General features: G+C 45.0%; 1 protein-coding gene across 2 annotated transcripts in view; it reads left to right on the top strand.

Annotated features, from left to right (window-relative positions):
• The window catches only part of LOC135519129 (protein dopey-2-like), an 80121-nt gene that overhangs the window by 15491 nt on the left and 39298 nt on the right, over positions 1-25332 (top strand). For both annotated transcript variants that reach the window (XM_064944197.1, XM_064944196.1), the window contains 17 exons: positions 9242-9416; positions 12648-12829; positions 13043-13213; positions 14040-14229; positions 14322-14420; positions 17281-17404; positions 17666-17775; positions 17985-18096; positions 19451-19571; positions 19691-19810; positions 19951-20062; positions 20167-20403; positions 20941-21278; positions 21388-21812; positions 22198-22469; positions 22782-22934; positions 24612-24712. In XM_064944197.1, coding sequence (XP_064800269.1) covers positions 9255-9416; positions 12648-12829; positions 13043-13213; positions 14040-14229; positions 14322-14420; positions 17281-17404; positions 17666-17775; positions 17985-18096; positions 19451-19571; positions 19691-19810; positions 19951-20062; positions 20167-20403; positions 20941-21278; positions 21388-21812; positions 22198-22469; positions 22782-22934; positions 24612-24712 — 3029 coding nt within the window. In that variant the 5' untranslated portion in view covers positions 9242-9254. The remainder of the gene's footprint in view (positions 1-9241; positions 9417-12647; positions 12830-13042; positions 13214-14039; positions 14230-14321; positions 14421-17280; positions 17405-17665; positions 17776-17984; positions 18097-19450; positions 19572-19690; positions 19811-19950; positions 20063-20166; positions 20404-20940; positions 21279-21387; positions 21813-22197; positions 22470-22781; positions 22935-24611; positions 24713-25332) is intronic.

Here is a 25332-nt window from a genome sequence, read left to right as displayed (position 1 = left end):
AACTTTCCTGATGAGAGAGAGAGTTTGGGAGAATGGCTGCCCTGTGAGTTCTGCTTTACATGCAGACATAATTTGAACGGTTTTAGAAGCTTTAGAGTGTTTTCTATTCAATAAGTATTATTATATGCATATATTAGCAATTTTGGACAGATTTTTTTTCTGTTTACTATGGGCATGCAATTCCTCCAAAGGGGGCAGTATTGTGCATAGCCTTAACTTAAGTTCCCACGAAAAAATTTCTGAAAAATTATGGAAATTTACCGGAATGTTTTTGACCCTTTGCAATCCTACTGCTACGCTCGTGTCACTGGGCAGCTCTTGGCTGCGCTCCCCTTTGTAGTCTGTAATAGTTTGCAAGCCCTGCCACATCCAAAGAGCATCGGAGCCGGTGTAGTATGATTCGATCTTAGTCCTGTATTGACGCTTTGACTGTTTTATGGTTCATCGGAGGGCATAGTGGGATTTCTTATAAGTTTCCGGCTAAGAGTACCGCACCTTGAAAGAGGAAACTCTATCCTTTAGCTCAGTGCGGATGTTGCTTGTCGTCCATGGCTTCTGGTTGGGGTATGTATGTACAGTCACTGTGGGAACGACATCATCGATGCAGTTATTGATAAAGCCAGTGCCTGATGTGGTGTACCCCTCAATGCCATCGGAAGAATCCCTGAACATATTCCAGTCTGTGCTAGCACAACAGTCCTGTAGCTTAGCATCCGATTCATTTGACAACTTTTTTATTGACCGAGTCGCTAGTGCTTTCTGATTTAGTTTTGGCTTGTAAGCAGGAATCAGGAGGATAGAATTATGGTCAGATTTGCCAAATGGAGGGCGACTGTGTGTGGAGTAAAGGTGGTCTAGTGTTTTTTTTCAGTCTGGTTGCACATTTAACATGCTGGTGAAAATTCGGTATAACAGATTTAAGTTTCCCTGCATTGAAGTCCCCGGCCACTAGGCGCACCGCTTCTGGATGAGCGTTTTCCTGTTTGCTTATGACCGTATACAGCTCATTGAGCGCGGTCTTAGTGCCAGCATCGGTTTGTGGTGGTATGTAGACAGCTACAAAAAATACAGATGAAAAGTCTCTCGGTAGATTGTGTGGTCTGCAGCTTATCATGAGATACTCTTCCTCAGGAGAACATAACCTTGAGACTTTCTTAGATATCGTGCTCAAGCTTTTGTTTACAATTATACAAAGACCACCACCCATTGTCTTACCAGAAGCTGCTGTTCTATCCTGCCGATACAGTGTAAAACCCGCCAGCTGTATGTCGTTCATGTCGTTGTTCAGGCACGACTCAGCGAAACATAAGATATTACCGTTTTTAAATATCCTGTTGGTAATTTAATCCTGCTCATTTTTTTTTTTTACTAGGCAAGTCAGTTAAGAACAAATTCTTATTTTCAATGACGGCCTAGGAACAGTGGGTTAACTGCCTGTTCAGGGGCAGAACGACAGATTTGTACCTTGTCAGCTCGGGGGTTTGAACTTGCAACCTTTCAGTTACTAGTCCAACTCTCTAACCACTAGGCTACCCTGCCGCCCCGCTCATAGGTCATCTATTTTATTCTCCAATGATTTCACGTTGGCCAATAGAACGTCTGGCAGTGGGGATTTACTTGCTTGCCTACGAATTCTCAGAAGGCAGCCCGAACTCCGCCCCCTTTTTCTCCGTCTTCTCTTCATGCAAATGACGGGGATTCGGGCCTGTTCCCAGGAAAGCAGTTAATCCTTCACGTCAGACTCATTAATGCAACCGCTGTGTCAGATTTCAAAAAACCTTTACGGAAAAAGCAAACCATGCAATAATCTGAGTACAGCATTCAGACAACAATACTCAGATTTCCCACTTCCTGGTTGGATTTTCCTCAGGTTTTCGCCTGCCATATGAGTTCTGTTATTCTCACAGACATCATTCAAGCAGTTTTAAAAACTTCAGAGTGTTTTCTATCCACTACTACTACTAATAATAATATGCATATATTAGCATCTGGAAAAGAGTAGCAGGCACCTCTAGGCACCTTATTCATCCAAGCTACTCACGCTGTGTTTGCCCTGTCACCAAGAAGTTAAAGGAAAAAGCTTCTTGGTGAGTAATCGCTGCTCTGAGGTCCAGAAGTTATTTTTGGTCATAAGAGACGGTAGCAGCAATATTATGTACAAAATAAGTAAAAAAATAAGTTACAAACAACACAATTTTTTGGGGACACAATTTCACATTTGTTTAGGAGCATGTAAAATGTCAGCCATCCTCTCCCATGCCATTTTATGGTCCTCCTCTCCGCTATATGACTCTGCTCCCTATGCTTCTCGTCTGTCCGTCCGCCTAACTCTGATTCCCGTCTTCCATTCTGTCTCAAATCCCTAAACTTGTTTGAGATAAATGTACAGAGACAGAAATCAATCCGTGTTTGTCTGCTCAGCTTGTTTCCAGGATTTCAACACACTGACAGACGTCAATGTTGTAGAGGAGACAAATCGATAAAGAATTATAGGTATATCTAACAAGCAAGCAGCCCGTAGCTAGAACATTAGAGATGGCCCTATTTAATCAGCTGGTTGAACTTACTGTGATCTCACCATCCACACACAGCCTCGAACACACAGACACAAAGAGACGCAGAGGGCTAGGCTATTACACATATAGAGGGGAGGGACAAGAGGCCTGAGCTTGGGATGTGAGCAGGGGGTTATGGGTAGGCAGGTGACCGGTATACCAGTATCACGTCTCGATAACACCGACAGCGTCATTGCATTTTGCTACACCAGAAGTACATTCATTTTCAATAGAATGCTGTGTTTGCCTTGCAGCATTGCATTGCAGAGGCAGTTGCAGTGTGTTTTGTGTGGCGCATATGTTGGATTTATCGAACAAATGCGTCAAACTGTATGCATAGACAAATTGACAGAAACGGTAGCAGAAGGTGAATGTTGACCTTTTGTTGCACACACATCCAGATGATGCTGCGTACCATTTTGCGCAATGACACTGTAGGTGCGATCAAGGCATTTTCATTGACATGTACTCTGACTTGGTTAGTGGCTGCCATGTTAGTGTTGCTCAGCAGCACCATGTTAGTTTCACCATGTTAGTTAGCACCATGTTAGCACCATGTTAGTTTCTCTCCTGTTTCCATGGATTAAGGGTTTAAGTTTTATATTACTTACTCAGTGTTCTGTTAATGGAGAAATTATTTCCAGAGGGAAACTGACCTTCTCGAGTACTGTCCTGGAGTGACCAGAATGAGACTCCTCGCGTCTTTAACGAAACAGCCAGGGAAAGCCTGTGTTTCTACGCATAATATTGTTTGTGTCTGTGTTGTGCAGGCTTGCCTATGTTAGTTAAAGCCTCTCTCTCCCACAGTGAGTCCAGATGTCTCTGTTGCTCTAATCCTGCCCTCTCTCTCACCATATGTTAGTCTCACTCTCTCTCTTCTCTCCATGTTTTTGTTAGTCCCTCTCTCTCCATGTTTTTGTTTCTCTCTCCATGTCTCTGTTAGTTTCTCTCTCACTGCTCCATGTCTCTGCTCCATGTCTCTCTGCTCCATGTCTCTCTGCTCCATGTCTCTCTGCTCCATGTCTCTCTGCTCCATGTCTCTGTTAGTTTCTCTCTCTCTGCTCCATGTCTCTCTGCTCCATGTCTCTCTGCTCCATGTCTCTCTGCTCCATGTCTCTCTGCTCCATGTCTCTCTGCTCCATGTCTCTCTGCAGGGTAACTTAATGCAGGGTAACTTAAATCCGTTTTACCTCATTTCCACCAGCATGTTAAATGTGCAACAAGAGGGGAAAAAACTAGACCACCTTTACTCCACACACAGACACGTGCAAAGCTTTCCCCCGCTCTCCATTTGGCAAATCTGACCATAATTCTATCCTCCTGATTCCTGCTTAAAAGGGAAAACTAAAGCAGGAAGCACCAGTGACTCGGTCAATAAAGAAGTTGTCAGATGATAAGCTACAAGACTGTTTTGCTAGTACAGACTGGCATATGTTCTGGGATTCTTCCGATGGCATTGAGGAGTACACCACATCAGTCACTGGCTTCGTCAATAAGTGCATCGATGACATCGTCCCCACAGTGACTGTACTTACTAGAGGTCGACCGATTATGATTTTTCAATACCGATTTATTGGAGGACCCAAAAAAGCAGATACCGATTAATCTGCCTATTTTTTTTATATACAGTGCGGAGAACAAGTATTTGATACACTGCTGATTTTGCAGGTTTTTCCTACTTACAAAGCATGTAGAGGTCTGTAATTTTTATCATCGGTACACTTCAACTGTGAGAGACGGAATCTTAAACAAAAATCCAGAAAATCACATTGTATGATTTTTAAGAAATTAATTGGCATTTTATTGCATGAAATAAGTATTTGATCACCTACCAACCAGTATGAATTCCGGCTCTCATTCACCTGTTAGTTTTTCTTTAAGAAGCTCTCCTGTTCTGCACTCATTACCTGTATTAACTGCACCTGTTTGAACTCGTTACCTGTATAAAAGACACCTGTCCACACACTCAATCAAACAGACTCCAACCTCTCCACAATGGCCAAGACCAGAGAGCTGTGTAAGTACATCAGGGATAAAATTGTAGACCTGCACAAGGCTGGGATGGGCTACAGGACAATAGGCAAGCAGCTTGGTGAGAAGGCAATAACTGTTGGCGCAATTATTAGAAAATGGAAGAAGTTCAAGATGACGGTCAATCACTCTCGGTCTGGGGCTCCATGCAAGATCTCACCTTGTGGGGCATCAATGATCATGAGGAAGGTGAGGGATCAGCCCAGAACTACACGACAGGACCTGGTCAATGACCTGAAGAGAGCTAGGACCACAGTCTCAAAGAAAACCATTAGTAACACACTATGCCGTCATGGATTAAAATCCTGCAGCACACGCAAGGTCCCCCTGCTCAAGCCAGAGCATGTCCAGGCCCGTCTGAAGTTTGCCAATGACCATCTGTTTGATCCAGAGGAGGAATGGGAGAAGGTCATGTGGTCTGATGAGATAAAAATAGAGCTTTTTGGTCTAAACTCCACTCGCCGTGTTTGGAGGAAGAAGAAGGATGAGTACAACACCAAGAACACCATCCCAACCGTGAAGCATGGAGGTGGAAACATCATTCTTTGGGGATGCTTTTCTGCAAAGGGGAAAGGACGACTGCACCGTATTGAGGGGAGGATGGATGGGGCCATGTATCGCGAGATCTTGGCCAACAACCTCCTTCCCTCAGTAAGAGCATTGAAGATGGGTCGTGGCTGGGCATTCCAGCATGACAACGACCCGAAACACACAGCCAGGGCAGCTAAGGAGTGGCTCCGTAAGAAGCATCTCAAGGTCCTGGAGTGGCCTAGCCAGTCTCCAGACCTGAACCCAATAGAAAATCTTTGGAGGGAGCTGAAAGTCCGTATTGCCCAGCAACAGCCCCGAAACCTGAAGGATCTGGAGAAGGTCTGGATGGAGGAGTGAGCCAAAATCCCTGATGCAGTGTGTGCAAACCTGGTCAAGAACTACAGGAAACGTATGATCTCTGTAATTGCAAACAAAGGTTTCTCTACCAAATATTAAGTTCTGCTTTTCTGATGTATCAAATACTTATGCCATGCAATAAAATGCAACTGAATCACTTAAAAATCATACAATGTGATTTTCTGGATTTTTGTTTTAGATTCTGTTTTAGATTCCGTCTCTCACATTTGAAGTGATAAAAATTACAGACCTCTACATGCTTTGTAAGTAGGAAAACCTGCATAATTGGCAGTGTATCAAATACTTGTTCTCCCCACTGTGTGTGTGTGTGTGTGTATATAATTTGAAATAATGACAATTACAATAATACTGAATGAACACTTATTTTGAACTTAATATAATACATCAATAAAATCAATTTAGCCTCAAATAAATAATGAAACAGGTTCAATTTGACTGATTCCCTGACCTGTCAATGTTTTTAATTTGCTGTTTTTGATTTTGTTATACTCTTCTGAATTCTATGGTTTTTACTAGATTACTTGTAGTTCTTCATGTTTGTCTGTAATTTTTGTAATGACTTGGTGCTGCCTATCTTGGCCAGGACGCTCTTGGAAGAAATAGATTTTACATCTCAATGAGCCCTTCCAGGTTAAATAAACATTTGGTTTAAATAATGCAAAAACAAAGTGTTGGCAAAGAAAGTAAAAGTGCAATATGTGTCATGTAAGAAAGCTAATGTTTAAGTTCCTTGCTCAGAACATGAGAACATATGAAAGCTGGTGGTTCCTTTTAACATGAGTCTTCAATATTCCCAGCTTAGAAGTTTTAGGTTGTAGGTATTATATGAATTATCAGACTATTTCTCTCTATACCAATTGTATTTCATATGGCTTTGACTATTTGATATTCTTATAGGCACTATAATATTGCCAGCCTAATCTTGGGAGTTTTGCAGTCATAAACAGCACAATGCTTGAAGCACAGCGACGAGCTGCTGGCAAATGCAGCAAAGTGCGAGCCAGGCAGCCCAAACAGCTGCATATACCCTGACTCTGCTTGCACAGAACGCAAGAGAAGTGACACAATTTCCATAGTTAAAAGAAATTGATGTGAGCAGGCAAAATTAACTAAATATGCAGGTTTAAAAAATATATACTTGTGTATTGATTTTAAGAAAGGCATTGATGTTTATGGTTAGGTACACATTGGTGCAACGACAGTGCTTTTTTCACAAATGTGCTTGCTAAATCATCACCCGTTTGGCAAAGTAGGCTGTGATTCGATGATAAATTAACAGGCATCACATTGATTATATGTAACGCAGGACAAGCGAGATAAACAAGTAATATCATCAATCATGGGTAGTTAACTAGTGATTATGTTAAGATTGATTGTTTTATTATAAGTTTAATGCTATCTAGCAATTTCCTTGGCTCCTTGCTGTACTCACGTAACAGGTAGTCAGTCGTAACAGGTAGTCACTCGTTGGATGTGGCAGGGCTTGCAAACTATTAGCGACTCCAAAGGGAAGCACATCCGTGAGCTGCCCAGTGACACAAGCCTACCAAAGGAGCTAAATTACTTCTATGCTCGCTTCGAAGCAAGTAACACTGAAAAATGCATTAGAGCATCAGCTGTTCCGGACGACTGTGTTATCACCCTCTCTGTAGCTGGTGTGAGTAATACTTTTAAACAGGTTAACATTCACAAGGCTGCAGGGCCAGACGGATTACCAGGACATGTACTCTGAGCATACACTGACCAACTGGCAAGTGTCTCCACTGACATTTTCAACCTCTCCCTGTCTGAGTCTGTAATACCAACATGTTTCAAGCAGACCACCATAGTCCCTGTGCCCAAGAACGCTAAGGTAACCTTCCTAAATGACTACCGACCCGTACCACTCACATCTGTAGCCATGAAGTGCTTTGAAAGGCTGGTCATGGCCCACAGCAACACAATTATCCCAGAAACCCTAGACCCACTCTAATTTGCATACCACCCCAACAGATCAACAGGTGATGCAATCTCTTTTGCACTCCGCACTGCCCTGGCCCACCTGGACAAAAGGAACACCTATGTGAGAACACTATTCATTGACGACAGCTCAGTGTTCAACACCATAGTGCCCTCAAAGCTCATCACTAAGCTAAGGACCCTGGGACTAAAAACTTCCCTCTGCAACTGGATCCTGGACTTCCTGACGGGCTGCCACCAGGTGGTTAGGGGTTGGTAACAACACATCCGCCACGCTGATCCTCAACACGGGAGTCCCTTGGGTGCGTGCTCAGTCCCCTCTTGTACTCCCTGTTCACTCATGACTGCATGGCCAGGCATGACTCCAACACCATCATTAAGTTTGCTGATGACACAACAGTGGTAGGCCTGATCACTCACAACGACGAGACAGCCTATAGGAAGGAGGTCGGAGACCTGGCCGTGTGGTGCCAGGATAACAACCTCTCCGTCAATGTGATTAAGACAAAGGAGGTGATAGTGGACTACAGAAAAAGGAGGACCGAGCACGCCCCCATTCTCATGACAGGGTTGTAGTGGAATAGGTTGAGAGCTTCAAGTTCCTTGGTGTCCACATCACCAATAAGCTACCATGGTCCATGCACACTAAGACAGTTGTGAAGAGGGCACGGCAAAACCTATTCCCCCTCAGGAGACTGAAAAGATATGGCATGGGTCTTCAGATCCTCAAAGGTTCTACAGCTGCACCATCGAGAGCATGGTTGCATCACTGCCTGGTATGGCAACTGCTCGGCCTCCGACCGCAAGGCACGACAGAGGGTAGTGCTTGCAGCCCAGTACAGTACATCACTGGGGCCAAGCTTCCTGCCATTCAAGACCTCTATACCAGGCGGTGTCAGAGGAAGGCCCTAAAAATTCTCAAATTCTTATTATTTTACTGCTGCTCTTTAATTATTTGTTACTTTTATTTCTTATTTTCTACTTAACACAGATTTTTCTTAACTGTGTTGGTTAAGGGCTTGTAAGTAACGATTTCACTGTTGTATTCTACGCATGTGACAAATCATCTGAGTAAGTGTGCTCCAATCTTATTGATCCTTAATGGTGAAACAGCCACGCGTGATAGAGAACTGGATATTATTTTTTTACCATTCTGCTCGATGCTCCTCAGCTCGGCAACAAAAACAATAACAACGGTGGTGTGGCTGCAAGTGGTGATGTTTCCCACTACTGCGGATTCTGTCTTTAAAAGGTAAAACTCATCCTAGATCAGCACTTCTACGCTGAGACACTTTGTGAATAGGGGCACTGATGTTTGTTTGTTCCTCTGGGAGCATGTGTAGATGTGTTCAACAGGAATCAGTCGCCCTGTGTCCTAAATTCCAGTTGTCTGTTAGACTATTTTCAGAATTCAAGCCAGGTCAGGCAGACCAGCACAGAGCAGACCCAATCATGAATGAGCTCATTGTGATTCCTGTGTGTGTGTGCGCGTGTGTGTGACCGCATGTGTCACTGTGACCATATCAATTTGTGTGTGCAGGAGAAAACCCTCTGCAACATAGCTCAATGTTACAAACAGAAATCTTGTGTTCATTAGGGGACACCGTTATCAAAACAATTAAATTTCAGGTACATGTAGGCTAGTACCAGGCTCCACTTTTCACTGTTTTCTTCCAATGTGAGCCTTGTGGACATGACCCTGATGTAGGGATTGATGTCTGACAACAAATAGCTGTTCTTTCACCCCATCTCCTCTCTGTTTCCCGTTCTCCTCCCCCTTTCCTCAGACACACGCTGAGCATGCTGGGACGTGAGTCAGGCATTATGGATCCCGAGGAGCAGGAGCTGCAGAATGACTACCGTTACCGTAGTTACGCGGCAGTCATCGAGAAAGCCCTGCGGAACTTTGAGTCATCCAGTGAATGGGCCGACCTCATCTCCTCTCTGGGTAAACTCAACAAGGTACGGTTGACATGGCTGGTACAATATATTCAGACATGAAGCCACTCTAGACCAGGGGTTCTTAAACTTTTTCAGCCTGGGACCAAAATGAGAAGTTCAGTGTTTTCCTGGGACCCAAGCTCATGAATGTGATGTCACCAGGCAGACCAAAATTGTCAAAAAAAGATTCATAAGGAATAAGGGTTTGAAGTGTCTGTCCTATAAATATATATATTTTTGAACACATATTTAACCCCTTTTTTTGGGTAGGCACAAAACTACCTCCATACCATCATTTATTTGTTCTTTTTTTCCCGCTATCGGTTACCTTCAGACGAGTTCCGCAACACTTGTAGGGGTCTTAGAGCAAAACGGAGAACACCATCATGTTCATGAGAATCTCCCCTTTCCAAAAACATAAGTTGGCCCAGTGTCAGTACTGACTTCTGACGACTCCCTTGGGGCTTGTGGGGGTCGTAGAGACTAGAGGTCGATTTTTCAATACCGATACCGATTTATTTGAGGACCACACAAAAAATCCGACACCGATTAATCGGCCATATTTATTTATTATTTATTTGTAATAATGACAATTACAACAATACTGAATGAACACTTATTTTAACTTAATATAATACATAAATAAAAATCTATTTAGCCTCAATAAATAATGAAACATGTTCAATTTGGTTTAAATAATGCCAAAACAAAGTGTTGGAGAAGAAAGTAAAGGTGAAATATGTGCCATGTAAGTTCCTTGCTCAGAACATGAGAACATATGAAAGCTGGTGGTTCCTTTTAAGATGAACTTCAATATTCCCAGGTAAGAGGTTTTAGGTTGTAGTTAATATAGTATTTATAGGACTATTTCTCTCTGTACCATTTGTATTTCATTAACCTTTGACTATTGGATGTACGAGCCTGCTGCTGCCTACCATCGCTCAGTCAGACTGCTCTATCAAATATCAAATCATAAGACTTAATTATAACATAATAACACACAGAAATAAGAGCCTTTGGTCATTAATATGGTCAAATCTGGAAACTATCATTTCGAAAGCAAAGCGTTTATTATTTCAGTGAAATACGGAACCGTTACGTATTTTATCTAACGGGTGGCATCCCTAAGTCTAAATATTGCTGTTACATTGTACAACCTTCAATGTTATGTCATAATTACTTAAAATTCTGGCAAATTAGTTCGCAACGAGCCAGGCGGCCCAAACTGTTGCATATACCCTGACTCTGCGTGCAATGAACGCAAGAGAAGTGACACAATTTACCAGTTAAACTAAAATCATGTTAGCAGGCAATATTAACTAAATATGCAGGTTTAAAAAATATATACTTGTATTGATTTTAAGAAAGGCATTGATGTTTATGGTTAGGTACATGTTGGAGCAACGACAGTCCTTTTTCCGCGAATGTGCACCGTATCGATTATATGCAAAGCAGGACACGCTAGATAAACTAGTAATATCATCAACCATGTGTAGTTAATTAGTGATTATGATTGATTGATTGTTTTTTATAAGATAAGTTTAATGCTAGCTAACAACTTACCTTGGCTTCATACTGCATTCGCGTAACAGGCAGGCTCCTCGTGGAGTGCAATGAGAGGCAGGTGGTTAGAGCGTTGGACTAGTTAACTGTAAGTTTGCTAGATTGAATCCCCGAGCTGACAAGGTAAAATCTGTCGTTCTGCCCCTGAACGAGGCAGTTAACCCACCATTTCTAGGCCATCAATGAAAATAAGAATATGTTCTTAACTGACTTGCCTAGTTAAATAAAGGTGTAAAAAATATATAATATTGGCCAAATCGGTGTCCAAAAATACAGATTTCCGATTGTTATGAAAACTTCAAATCGGCCCTAATTAATCGGCCATTCCCATTAATCGGTCGACCTCTAGTAGAGACCACCATCGTGTTCGTGACAATCTCATATTTCCATAGAGTTCGGACGCTACAGACATTTTCGTGAGAAGTCCAGTTTTCGGGATGTCTCATGTTCTGACAAACACCTCTGTAGCTCGGCCATCTTCCACCACAGATGTGGAAGGCCGCCATAGATATCTCCAGCTTAAACTGACTGATTTTGATGGAGATTTTTGTATTATGTTATTTAGATTGACGCACCTGTACGTCAACAGACTCTGATATCTGAGTGAGAGTGACTGACCAAATCAATGGTGGCATTTTCTGAGTGTATTCATGTCCTTACAGAGTAGAAGCTAACTGCTTATTCTGTAGCATTGACGAGTTAGCCATGTTATTGGGCTCTTGGTGAGTGTATTGTACTTTCTGTGTTTGAGTGGCTCTCTGGCTCTGGGCCCAGTCACCACCTGCAGTCACTTGTCCATCCTGCTGGTGTTGCCATGGTTGGGTCTGGTTCTGTCTGGATCCGGCTCCAAGATCAGTGGTCTGTGAGATTGGCATCCGCTATGAGATGGAAAAACATTCCCAATCTATCAATCGAGTTTCAGAAAATAAGCCTACATTAGTGTTCATTCACTTGTTAGCTTTCTTACATAGCACATATTGCACTTTTACTTTCTTCTCCAACACTTTGTTTTTGCATTATTTAAACTAAATTGAACATGTTTCATTATTTACTTGAAGCTAAATTTATTTAATTTATGTATTATATTAAGTTAAAATAGGTGTTCATTCAGATTTCTTGTAATTGTCATTATTACAAATAAAAGAAATCGGGTGATTTTAATCGGTATCATTTTTTTTGGACCTCCAATAATCGGTATCGGCGTTGAAAAATCATAATCGGTCGACCTCTACCTAGAATACATGGCCTAACTCTGTCTCTTGCTCCACCCTAGGGGACTTTGGACACTAGTAGGTCACTGCTTGTGACACACTAAGCAAGAAGGATGTTTGCTTCAGAGTGTTATGGTAGAATGCCAGTGTGTGTTGATCTGTGTGTGTCAAGGTGCTATGTGAGAATGAGTGAAGATCCCTTCAGGCCACTTTAATATGTCATGTAAACAAAGCAACACTTCCAGTTCCTGCTCATCTATTTGGTTATGTTGACAGTGTCAGTACTGCATGACCTATTTTTTTTGTCAATAGCCCAGACAAATGACATATTAGATACACAATAATTACCCATGAATTGTTTTTTTCTTTGGTATTCATTACAACACACACCACTAACTACCACCACAAGCACCATTTGGTACCAGGTAGTTACCCCCCTTCATCACCGCTCTCCCTCTCTCTAATCCTCCCTCCCCAGGCCCTGCAGAGTAACCTGCGCTACTCTCTGCTGCCCAAGAGGCTAATCATTGGGAAGCGTCTGGCCCAGTGTCTGCACCCGGCCCTGCCCAGCGGAGTGCACATCAAGGCCCTGGAGACCTATGAGGTCATCTTCAAGATCATCGGCACCAAATGGCTGGCCAAGGACCTCTTCATCTACAGGTAATCCCCGAGCTGGCAAGGTAAAAATCTGTCGTTCTGCCCCTGAACAAGGCAGTTAACCCACCATTTCTAGGCCGTCATTGAAAATAAGAATGTGTTCTTAACTGACTTGCCTAGTTAAATAAAGTTGTACAAAAATACATGCATTCTCCTGTACTGATGTGTGTGTGAGTTAATGTGTTGTATTGATCTCTATCTTTGTGTGTGTGTTAGCTCGGGGCTGTTCCCGTTGCTGGGCCATGCTGCAATGGCAGTGAAGCCAGCCCTGTTGACGCTGTATGAACGCTACTACCTCCCCCTACAGAGGGCCCTACTGCCCAGCCTACAGGCCTTCATCACTGGACTACTGCCTGGCCTGGAGGAGGGGGCTGAGGTTTATGACAGGTACGCACACGCACACACACCTGCAAAATTGCAATATATATTGCAATATACACTGAGTGTACAAAACATGACATAGACTGACCAGGTGAAAGCTATGATCCCTTATTGATGTCACTTGTTAATTCCACTTTAATCAGTGTAGATGAAGAGGAAAGCCTTGACACAATTGAGACATGGATTGTGTATGTGTGCCATCAAGGGTGAATGGGCAAGACAAAAGATTGAAGTGCCTTTGAACGGGGTATGATAATAGTTGCCAGGTGCACCAGTTTGAGAACTGCAACACTGCTGGGTTTTCCAATCTCAACATTTTCTTCGGTGTATAAAGAATGGACCAAAGGACATGCAGCCAACTTGACACAACTGTGGGAAGCATTGGAGTCAACATGGGCCAGCATCCCTATGGAACGCTTTCGACACCTTGTAGAATCCATGCCTCGATCAATTGAGGCTGTTCTGACGGAAAAAGGAGTGCAACTCAATATTAGGTGTTCCTAATGTTTTGTACACTCAGTGTACAAAACTTCGTGGTATCCAATTGTTTTGTCTCATCGCTACAACTCCCGTACGGGCTCGGGAGAGACGAAGGTTGAAAGTCATGCGTCCACAACCCAACCCAACCAAGCCGCACTGCTTCTTAACACAGCGCGCATCCAACCCGGAAGCCTGGGTGCGAACCCAGAGTCTCTGGTGGCACAGCTAGCGCTGCAGTACAGCGCCCTTAACCACTGTGCCACCCGGGAGGCCCACTCAGTGTATTTTGTTTTGCATAGATAATATTAATATAGATATTACGAATCCTCTTCCTCCTCTCCCCACTCTCCAGGACGGATGCATTGCTACTGAGACTGTCTATGTTGGTGGGCCAGCAGGTGTTCTATGGGGCTCTGTGGGGCAGTGTGTTGGTCAGCCCTCTTGTCCGGTTGCCCGCCTCTCTCTTCATCGTCACACACTTTGACCGCTTAACCCCCCCGCACCAGCAAACACGCATGCTGGGCTATGACAACCGCCTGGTGGTGAGTTATTGTGTGTTAGTGTGAGCGAGTGTAGGGTTGTGTTGGCCATGTTGGATAACCTGTTTGTCTGTCTGTCTGTCTCTCTCTCCCAGGTGAAGGCGCTGTGTCTGTCTCTGCAGGACTCAAATGTTCTGGTGCAGAGGAACATGCTGGAGATCCTGCTCTTCTTCTTCTCCTTGGCCACTTGCCTGGTAAGTAACGTTAAAATAACATTTTATTGGTCACATACACATATTTAGCAAATGTTATTGTGGAGGGAGCATCGTGGTTTGGGGCTGCTTTGCTCAGGGTCTGGACAGCTTGCTATCATCGACGGAAAAATTAATTCCCAAGTTTATCAAGACATTTTGCAGCAGAATGTTAGGCTATCTGTCCACCAATTGAAGCTCAACAGAAGTTGGTTGTCGCAACAGGACAATGACAAAAAAAACACAGAAGTAAATCAACAACAGAGTGGCTTCAACAGAAGAAAATACGCCTTCTGGAGTGGCCAAGTCAGGTTCCTGACCTCAAACCGATTTGAGATGCTGTGGTATGACCTCAAAAGACCGGTTCACACCAGACATCCCAAGAATATTGCTGAACTGATACAGTTTTGTAAAGAGGATTTTTCCAAAATTCCTCCTGACCATTGTGCAGGTCTGATCCGCAATTACAGAAAATATTTGGTTGAGGTTATTGCTGCAAAAAGGAGGGTCAAACAGTTATTAAATCCAAGGGTTCATGTAGTTTTTCCACCCTGCACTGTGAATGTTTACACAGTCTGTTCAATAAAGACATGAAAACGTATAATTGTTAGTGCGTTATTAGTTTAAGCCGACTGTGTTTGTCTGTTGCTGTGACTTAGATGAAGATCAGATCACATTTTATGACAAATCTATGCAGAAATCCAGGTAATTCCAAAGGGTTCACATACTTTTTCTTGCCACTGTATGATATGCGTAAAGCAGTATGTAAACATTATTTAAGTGAATAGTCTTCTATTATTTAAAGTGGCCAGTGATTCAATGTATATAGGGCAGCACCCTCGTAAGGTTGTAGGGATGAGTAGCCGGGTGGCTAGTGATGGCTATTTAACAGTCTGATGGCCTTGAGATAGAAGCTGTTTTTTTGTCTCTCGGTCCCAGCTTTGATGTACTTGTACTGACCTCGCCTTCTTGATGGTAGCAGGGTGAACAGGCCGCGGCTCGGGTGGTTGATGTCCATGATGATCTTTTTGGCCTAACTGTGACATCAGGTGCTGTAGGTGTCCTGGAGGGCAGGCAGTGTGCCCCCAGTGATGCGTTGGGCAGACAGTACCACCCTCTGGAGAGCTCTGTGGTTGGGTGGTGCAGTTGACTTACCAGGCGGTGATACAGCCCAACAGGATGCTCTCAATTGTGCATCTGTAAAAGTTTGTGAGGGTTTTAGGGGCCAAACCGAATTTCTTCAGCCTCCTGAGGTTGAAGAGGCATTGTTGCGCCTTCTTCACAACACTGTCTGCGTGTGGGTGGACCATTTCAAATTGTGAGTGATGTGTACACCGAGGAACTTGAAGCTTTCCTTCCACCTTTTCGATTGCTGTCCCGTCGATGTGGATAGGGGCATGCTGTTTCCTGAAGTCCACAATCAGTTTCTTTGTTTTGTAGACGTTGAGTGAGAGGTTATTTTCCTGGCCCCACTCTGCCAGGTCCCTCACCTCCTCCCTGTAGGCTGTCTCGTCATTGTTGGTAACTACTACTGTTGTGTCGACTGAAAACTTGATGATTGAGTTGGAGGTATGAATGGCCATGCAGTTATGGGTGAACAGGGAGTACAGGAATGGGCTGAGCACGCACCATTGTGGGGCCCCTGTGTTGATGATCAGCGAAGTGGAGTTGTTGTTTCCTACCTTCGCCACCTGGAGGCAGCCCTTCTGGATGTCCAGTACCAAGTTGCATACGGCGGGGTTCAGACACAGGGCCCTGAGCTTAACGATGAGCTTGGAGGGTACTATGGTGTTGAAGGCTGAGCTATAGTCAATCAACAGCATTCTGACGTAGGTATTCCTCTTGTCCAGATGGGATAGGGCAGTGTGCAGCACAATGGAAATTGCATCGTCTGTGGATCTATTGGGGCGGTATGCAAATTTGACGAGGGTCTCGGGTGTCAGGTAAGGTAGAGGTTCATGATGACAGAAGTGAGTGCTACAGGGCGATAGTCATTTAGTTCAGTTACATTTGCTTTGTTGGGTACATGAACAATGATAGATATCTTGAAGCAAGTGGGGACAGCAGACTGATAGGGAGAGATTGAATATGTCTGTAAACACACCAGCCAGCTGGTCTGCACTCTGAGGAAGCAGCTGGGGATGCCGTCTGGGCCGGCAGCCTTGCGAGGGTTAACACGTTTATATGTCTTACTCAAGTCGGCCACGGAGAACGAGAGCCCACAGTCCTTGGGAGCCGGCCTCTTCGGTGGCACTGTGTTCTCCTCAAAGAGGGCAAAGAAGGTATTTAGCTTGTCTCGGAGCAAGACGTCGGTATCCGCTACGTGTCTGGTTTTCGCTTTTCGTGATTGTCTGTAGACCCTGCCTCATAAGTCTTGTCTGAGCCACTGAATTGCAACTCCACTTTGCCTCTGTACTGACATTTTGCATGTTTGTTTGCATTACGGAACGAATAACTACACTTTGTATATTCCCAGTCACCTTGCCGTGGTTAAATGCGGTGGTTCGCGCTTTCAGTTTTGTGCGAATGCTGCTATCTATCAACGGTTTCTGGTTTGGGTAGGTTTTAATAGTCACCATTGGAATAACATCCCCTGTACACTTCCCGATGAACTCAGTCACCGTGTCCTTGCAAGCGTCAATGTTTTTCTCAGAGGTTAGAGGTTTACCTCCTTCCTCCACCACCACCTCCTCCTATTCCTTTTTCTCCTCTGTCTCACCTCCTCCTCCTCCTTGTATACTCTGTCCTGCTCTTCCCTTAATCCTCTTACATCTCCTCTTCCAACTCTTCCTTCTTTGCCTCTATCTTCATCCTCTTCCCTTTCCCTGTGCCCCATGTGTAACTGTCCCTGTTATTACCTCAGGACCCAACCCAAGGCAGTATTCCTATGACTAGGGAGGACACGATCAGAGTGGTGTCTGCTGCTTCCCTCACGCTGCTCCGCAGAGACATGTCCCTCAACAGACGCCTCTACGCCTGGCTGCTAGGTAGTTAATGTGGATAGACATGCACCACGGCCATGTTCACACACACAATGAAGTTATGGCTTTGAGGTGTAGTCTAGCATTAGGCCTGAATATACTTCACTATGTAGCTAATAAATGTAGTTTTAGCTAATGTCGTTAAGGTCTACCTAATAAATTTATCCATGTAGCCTCAATTGTTTGCATCTCCCCTTTCAGAGAATAAAATGTATGCCTTGATATTATAAGTGAATAACTGTATCCGTGTGTGTTGCTGTTCCCCAGGCACAGATATTAAGGGGGGTATGGTTGCTGCAGACCCTGACCTCTTCATCTCCATGGAAGAACACACAGCCTTCTACTTCAACACCCACTCCAGAGAACTCTTAGTGCAGGTTGGACACACTAGCTAACACTACTGTTGATCAGTGGCAGTATATAACTCATACTGTTACAGATTATTAAACCTCATGAAGGACTTAAAACACCTGCCCTTAAATGCAGGTCATTCATTTTAATATGAAACCATGAAAACAAGGTGAACTTGAATTCAGTAAATACCCAGTGGTGTAACCGTGTGTGTCCTCTGTGTCTCTGTCCTTAGGCTTTGATCAGGATCTTGAATCAGAAGGATGTGGAGGCGGACCCGGAGAGCGTGATTGGTTATCTACGACCCTTCCGCATCATCATCAGCCTTATAGATAAGCCAGAGATAGGTAAACACACACCTCCCCTACTTCAGGCCTCATCTCTCCCACCCCTCCCCTCCCCTTCTCACTCTCTCCAGCTGTCTTAAGCCCTCTGCTGGTAAGTAGGGTGTAGTGGTGATGATGTTCATCTCACTCAGGTCCTCTGATAGTGGGCAGTGTGTAATGATAATGAGGATGATGGTGGTCTCTCTCAGGTCCTCTGATAGTGGGCAGTATGTGATGATAATGAGGAAGATGATGGTGGTCTCTCTCAGGTCCTCTGATAGTGGGCAGTGTATGACGATGGTGGTCTCTCTCAGGTCCTCTGTTAGTGGGCAGTGTGTGATGATGATGCTGGTCTCTCTCAGGTCCTCTGATATTGGGCAGTGTGTGGTGATGATGCTGGTCTCTCTCAGGTCCTCTGGTAGTGGGCAGTTTGTGATAATAATGATGCTGGTCTCTCTCAGGTCCTCTGGTAGTGGGCAGTGTTTGATGATAATGAGGAAGATTATGGTGGTCTCTCTCAGGTCCTCTGTTAGTGGGCAGTGTGATGATGATGATAATGATGCTGGTCTCTCAGGTCCTCTGGTAGTGGGCAGTGTGTGATGATGATGATGATGGTGGTCTCTCTCAGGGCCTCTGATAGTGGGCAGTGTGTGATGATGATGATGGTGGTCTCTCTCAGGTCCTCTGATATTGGGCAGTGTGTGATAATGATGGTGGTCTTGCTCAGGTCCTCTGGTAGTGGGCAGGGTGTGATGATGATTGAGGTCTCTCTCAGGTCCTCTGATAGTGAGCAGTGTTTGATGATGGTGGTCTCTCTCAGGTCCTCTGATAGTGGGCAGTTTGTGATAATGATGATGATAACGATGCTGGTCTCTCTCAGGTCCTCTGGTAGTGGGCAGTGTGTGATGATGATGGTGGTCTCTCTCAGGTCCTCTGATAGTGAGCAGTGTGTGATGATAATGATGGTGGTTTCTCTCAGGTCCTCTGATAGTGGGCAGTGTGTGATGATAGTGGTCTCTCTCAGGTCCTCTGGTAGTGGGCAGTGTGTGATGATGGTGGTCTCTCTCAGGTCCTCTGGTAGTGGGCATTGTGTGATGATAATGAAGATGATGATGGTGGTCTCTCTCAGGTCCTCTGATAGTGGGCAGTGTGTAAGGATAGTGGTCTCTCTCAGATCCTCTGGTAGTGGGCAGTTTGTGATAATGATGCTGGTCTCTCTCAGGTCCTCTGATAGTGGGCAGTGTGTGATGATGATGATGGTGGTCTCTCTCAGGTCCTCTGATAGTGGACAATGTGTGATGATAATGATGTTGTTCTCTCTCAGGTTCTCTGATAGTGGACAGTATGTGACGATAATCATGGTGGTCTCTCTCAGGTCCTCTGATAGTGGGTAGTGTGTTATTGGAGGTGGTGAGAGCATTCTACAGCTACTGCAGAGAGATGTTGGGGGAGGAGTCTATCACCAGCACTGGCCTGACAGGCAACCAGCTAGCCAGGTGAGAGGATGGGCCGAGTGGAGAATTAACTAATATAGATGAATGATATTTATTGATATTTAAGTTTCCTAAAAAGAGATCGACATGATAGTGACTGCCTAGATGTGTTGTCTGTGCAGTAAAATAAAAGAGAACAAGAACGCATCAGAAATCATAAAGACGGTGAACATGCTGGTGAGCTCCATGAACAGTGAGTTCCTGTGGGACTACATTACCTGCCACTTCTGCACCTGCCTCGGGTAGGTAACGCCTCTGCTAGCACCTACTGTACCTCCTCTGGAATAGTCACTGTATCTTTGCTGTTATAAAGCATCTTTCTCCAACTCGAATGTCTTTTATGTTGTTTAGCTGGTCTCTCTCTGTGTCTCTGTCTCCATAGCGACCCAGCTGACCTGCCGCCACCCCCTCTGCAGTATCACAGTGACTCTCCTGCTCCCTCTGTCACAGAGATCTCCACTCTCATCATATTCCTACTGGACGTCATCCCTCTGGTACACACACACACACACACACATGCTTCTATTTTTCCTCTTTCTCTCTCTTTCCCTCTCTTTCTTGCTCTCTCTAACCCTATCTGATTGGTCTGGTCCAATAGGAGCTCCATGCTGACATCCAGTCTCAGTTCCTGCCCCAGATGCTTGGTCGCATGCTGCATGCACTCCGTACCCACATGACCTGTCTGGACCTATCGGAGCTCACACAGGGCCTGCGCACCTGCTTCAAGGTGCTCAGTAAGATCCAGATGCCCGTGACTTATATGGACATGGACGTGGAGTCACAGTCACAGAAAGTGAAGTCACCGACACAGGAGGAGAGCTTACAATTTGTTCCGGTCAGTGGTTGTGTGAGTGTGTGCAGTGGTTCAGAGAAACTGGCATGCGTATGGAGAGTAGAAGGAAAATGGGAGTTAGGGATGCAGCACTACTGAGGTACTTAAGAATGGTCATGCCCTCAGGATGAACTGTCTGGTAGGTGACCTGTCTGACTGATGGATAACATTCCTGGCAGGGTTAGCCCCTTGTCAGGCTGTCTCTCACGTACTGTACTCCTCTTGTCTTGATGGTAGATCCAGACTACACAGACCAACCAATTTTCTAATTTCACTCTCCCTGCGGATATAAACGAGGTCTGAAGTCCAGCTGTAACACTGGTCTGTCTGTCACATAAACACAGCTTACACTGATCTTTAGCTTCTTTCAGTCAGATCCTGGATCACGATGGGATTTCTCTAAAATTTTAGGGAAAAAATTAGAAAATATTTTTTGAGTTTAAGGACAAGGAATCAGTTATCTAACTGTCCTTTTAAGGTCATACTACCCACTCCCTCATTGGTGGTATTCTGGTGGGATCATGCATTTTCTCCCCTTAGATGCAGGATATGGAGAAGGAAAGGGTCGAGGAGGGGGAAGAGGGCAGTCGGGTCAACGTTAATCATGACAACGCAGAACCAGAGGAAGAGCTGAATGGGGTTGTGGAGCAGGAGACTGGCCCGGTAGAGGGAGAAAGCGCCTTCCCACTCCTTCGGTCTGAAGACAGCGGATTGGGCATCAGCGCCTCACCCTCGGAACTGCACCTCTTACCAGGGGTGGGACTGAACCCCGAGGGGGTGGGGATCGTGAAAGAGTGCCAGGGTGTGTGGAGGAAGGGGGGAAATGTGGAGACCGTGACCCAGTGTCTGCTGGATATACTGACCTTCATAACCACCTGGTAGAGAACATGATCACATCTGGAAAACATGTAACACACAGTCATCAAGCACAACATGCATCAATCAAAACGACTTGATCAACTCTCTCTCCCTCCTCTCCCCTCCCAGGTACCTGCTGGTTCGGGTGGAGGACGTCAGGGGGCAGGAGGAGGCTGTACAGCCGGACCCCGCTGCCCTCTCCCCTGGTGGGAAAACCTCGTTCCAGGAGGGCCCTCAGATCACCACGACCCAGATCAAAGACAAGCTAGCCGAGCTCTTCACCCCCAACAAACACAAACCACGCTCTATCTCGAACCCCCCTGTCCCAGACCTCCCTGTCCCACCTACAGAGAAGAAGAAAGGGCGAGTGGGCACGGGAGGAGGGGTGGACTGGGGGGCAGGGTACATGCCCCGGGGCAGGGCGGAGATTTCAGAGGAGTGCCGCCAGGCGTTCACGGCAGCATGCCACCTGCTGTTGGAGTGTACCACCTTCCCCCTGTACCTGAGTGAGGAGGAGAGCCAGGTGCTCTACAGCGACATGTTCCACCATACAGGTGACAGTATACACTTTTACACAATAATGGTTGTTTACCCATACAGGTCAGTCTATACAGCTCTACACAAACTTACTGTAGTTAGTTAGCCAACCAGTAGTCTTGCATGTCAGACTCACACAATTGAGTCCACATAGGGGAATTTGTATAACTCTACAACTCTACTCTTTACCAAAAGGTTTACTGGGGTGCTGGTTTGTCTATTCAAATGAAAAGCTCAAGCTTTAGTGTGTACTCCTACTCCTAACATGGCTTACTAACAGGGCTGAATTGTCCACTTTATGTTGGTTCAAGTCAGTATACTGATATGCTTTCATGATCTTGACTAATTTTAACTCATTGAATGGGAAGTAACCAAAATATTGTTTTGTTTTTTTCTCTTCAGATAGTGACGTGGGCTGCCTGCCTTTGTGGCTGAGGTCCATGATGACCCTGTGTTGCCTGTCGAGGGACTACCAGGTGCAGCACACGGCTGTGTCCTCTCTTCTGGAGCTCATCAACCACTCCCAGTCCCTGGCCCTGGTCATCCAGGACAAGACCAGGCGCTACCAGGCCAGCAACGCCAACCCCCTGAGCGGACGGCTGCAGATGGTCACTGTACCCCCCATCTACCCAGGCCTGCTCAGCGCCATCGAGCAGAGTACAGATTTCTACCAGGTCAGGAAATCATGGTCTACCATGGCAGTGGGCTTGTATTACTGCTACATAAAGAGGGAACATAATATGAGTAGTCCTAGCTGGTCTGACGTGTTACTCTATAATATGATGAAATGTGTACATTTCCTTAGTGAATGTGTCATCTGTAACTCTATGTCCAACAGCATCATCACCTTTTTCCTTTCTGCTGCCTATTACCTAACCAAATCAGGATCATTAGTAATCTGATGCTGCTGCGTTAAGTTGATTCAAATGAACACCGATCATCATCACCTCTAACATTTCACCTTTCATCTTTCTGATCCCATGCAGCGGGTGGCCCAGGTGCTGTGGGGTCAGCTGGATGTGGAGCGTCGAGAGCAGCACACCTCCTGTGTGGCGCTCTTCTATCGGCTCCACTGCCTGGCCCCCTCCGCATCCATCTGTGAGGACATCGTCTGCCAGGCTTTACTGCACAGAGATAAGGTACAGGACACACACACTAACAAGATTCTACTGTAATATCAAGACACTAGACGCCTACAGCAAAGAGCCATCCAATACTCCTAACGCATTTAAACAGCACTGAGGTTTCACATATAGCCACCTAACATATGAACAAATACTCCAGCCTAAACTCATATGATAAAACAAACAGTAAGTCATCCTCTGTGTTTAACTAACATGTCAGTTACAGTGGGGAGAACAAGTATTTGATACACTGCCGATTTTGCAGGTTTTCCTACTACAAAGCATGTAGAGGTCTGTAATTTTTATCATAGGTAAACTTCAACTGTGAGAGACGGAATCTAAAACAAAAATCCAGAAAATCACATTGTATGATTTTTAAGTAATTAATTTTCATTTTATTGCATGACATAAGTATTTGATGACCTACCAACCAGTAAGAATTCCGGCTCTCACAGACCTGTTAGTTTTTCTTTAAGAAGCCCTCCTGTTCTCCACTCATTACCTGCCTTAACTGCACTTGTTTGAACTCGTTACCTGTATAAAAGACACCTGTCCACACACTCAATCAAACAGACTCCAACCTCTCTACAATGGCTAAGACCAGAGAGCTGTGTAAGGACATCAGGGATAAAATTGTAGACCTGCACAAGGCTGGGATGGGCTACAGGACAGAAAGCAAGCAGCTTGGTGAGAAGGCAACAACTGTTGGCGCAATTATTAGAAAATGGAAGAAGTTCAAGATGACGGCCAATCACCCTCAGTCTGGGGCTCCATGCAAGATCTCACCTCGTGGGGCATCAATGATCATGAGGAAAGTGAGGGATCAGCCCAGAACTACACGGCAGGACCTGGTCAATGACCTGAAGAGAGCTAGGACCACAGTCTCAAAGAAAACCATTAGTAACACACTACGCCGTCATGGATTAAAATCCTGTAGCAAACGCAAGGTCCCCCTGCTCAAGCCAGCGCACGTCCAGGCCCGTCTGAAGTTTGGCAGTGACCATCTGGATTATCCAGAGGAGGAATGGGAGAAGGTCATGTGGTCTGATGAGACAAAAATAGAGCTTTTTGGTCTAAACTCCACTTGCCGTGTTTGGAGGAAGAAGAAGGATGAGTACAACCCCAAGATCACCATCCCAACCGTGAAGCATGGAGGTGGAAACATCATTCTTTGGGGATGCTTTTCTGCGACTGCACCGTATTGAGGGGAGGATGGATGGGGCCATGTATCGTGAGATCTTGGCCAACAACCTCCTTCCCTCAGTAAGAGCATTGAAGATGGGTCGTGGCTGGGTCTTCCAGCATGACAACAACCCGAAACACACAGCCAGAGCAACTAAGGAGTGGCTCTGTAAGACGCATCTCAAGGTCCCGGAGTGGCCTAGCCAGTCTCCAGACCTGAACCCAATAGAAAATCTTTGGAGGGAGCTGAAAGTCCGTATTGTCCAGCGACAGCCCCAAACCTGAAGGATCTGGAGAAGGTCTGTATGCATAAAATGCAAATGAATTACTTAAAAATCATACAGTGTGATTTTCTGGATTTTTGCTTTAGATTCCGTCTCTCACAGTTGAAGTGTACCTATGATAAAAATGACAGACCTCTACATGCTTTGTAAAGAGGAAACTTGAATAATCTGCAGTGTTATCAAATACTTGTTCTCTCCCCACTGTATGTTTTGTATATTCCCTCAGGGTGTACGATTGGAGGCCCTACATAGGTTCTCAGTGCTGTGGCACCTGACCAGGGAGAACCAGTCAAACCGGACCATGTCTTTGAACCGCTCGTTTGACCGGTGAGTACAGAGCTTGAAGTATGGTCAGTGGTTGGTCTCTGGGTCCAACAGCAGTTTGTGCTGTGGTCGGTCCCCAGTGTATTCTGTTTCGTGACTCTACAGTCGTGGCCAAAAGTTGAGAATAACACAAATATTAATTTTCAAAGTCTGCTGCCTCAGTTTGTATGCTGGCAATTTGCATATACTCCAGAATGTTATAAAGAGTGATCAGATGATTGTAATTAATTGCAAATTCCCTCTTTGCCATGCAAATGAGCTGAATCCCCCCCAAAAAACATTTCCACTGCGTTTCAGCCCTGCCACAAAAGGACCAGCTGACATCATGTCAGTGATTCTCTTGTTAACACAGGTGTGAGTGTTGATGAGGACAAGGCTGGAGATCACTCTGTGATGCTGATTGAGATCGAATAACAGACTGGAAGCTTCAAAAAGAGGGTGGTGCTTGGAATCATTGTTCTTCCTCTGTCAACCATGGTTACCTGCAAGGAAACATGTGCCGTCATCATTGCTTTGCACAAAAAGGGCTTCACAGGCAGGATATTGCTGCCGGTAAGATTGCACCTAAATCAACCATTTGTCGGATCATCAAGAACATCAAGGAGAGCGGTTCAATTGTTGTG

This window comes from Oncorhynchus masou, chromosome 29, assembly GCF_036934945.1.
Source record: "Oncorhynchus masou masou isolate Uvic2021 chromosome 29, UVic_Omas_1.1, whole genome shotgun sequence".
Taxonomy (NCBI): Eukaryota; Metazoa; Chordata; class Actinopteri; order Salmoniformes; family Salmonidae; genus Oncorhynchus; species Oncorhynchus masou.
The sequence above is the reverse complement of the archived record's forward strand: the minus strand, read 5'-3'. Positions and strand labels throughout refer to the sequence as shown.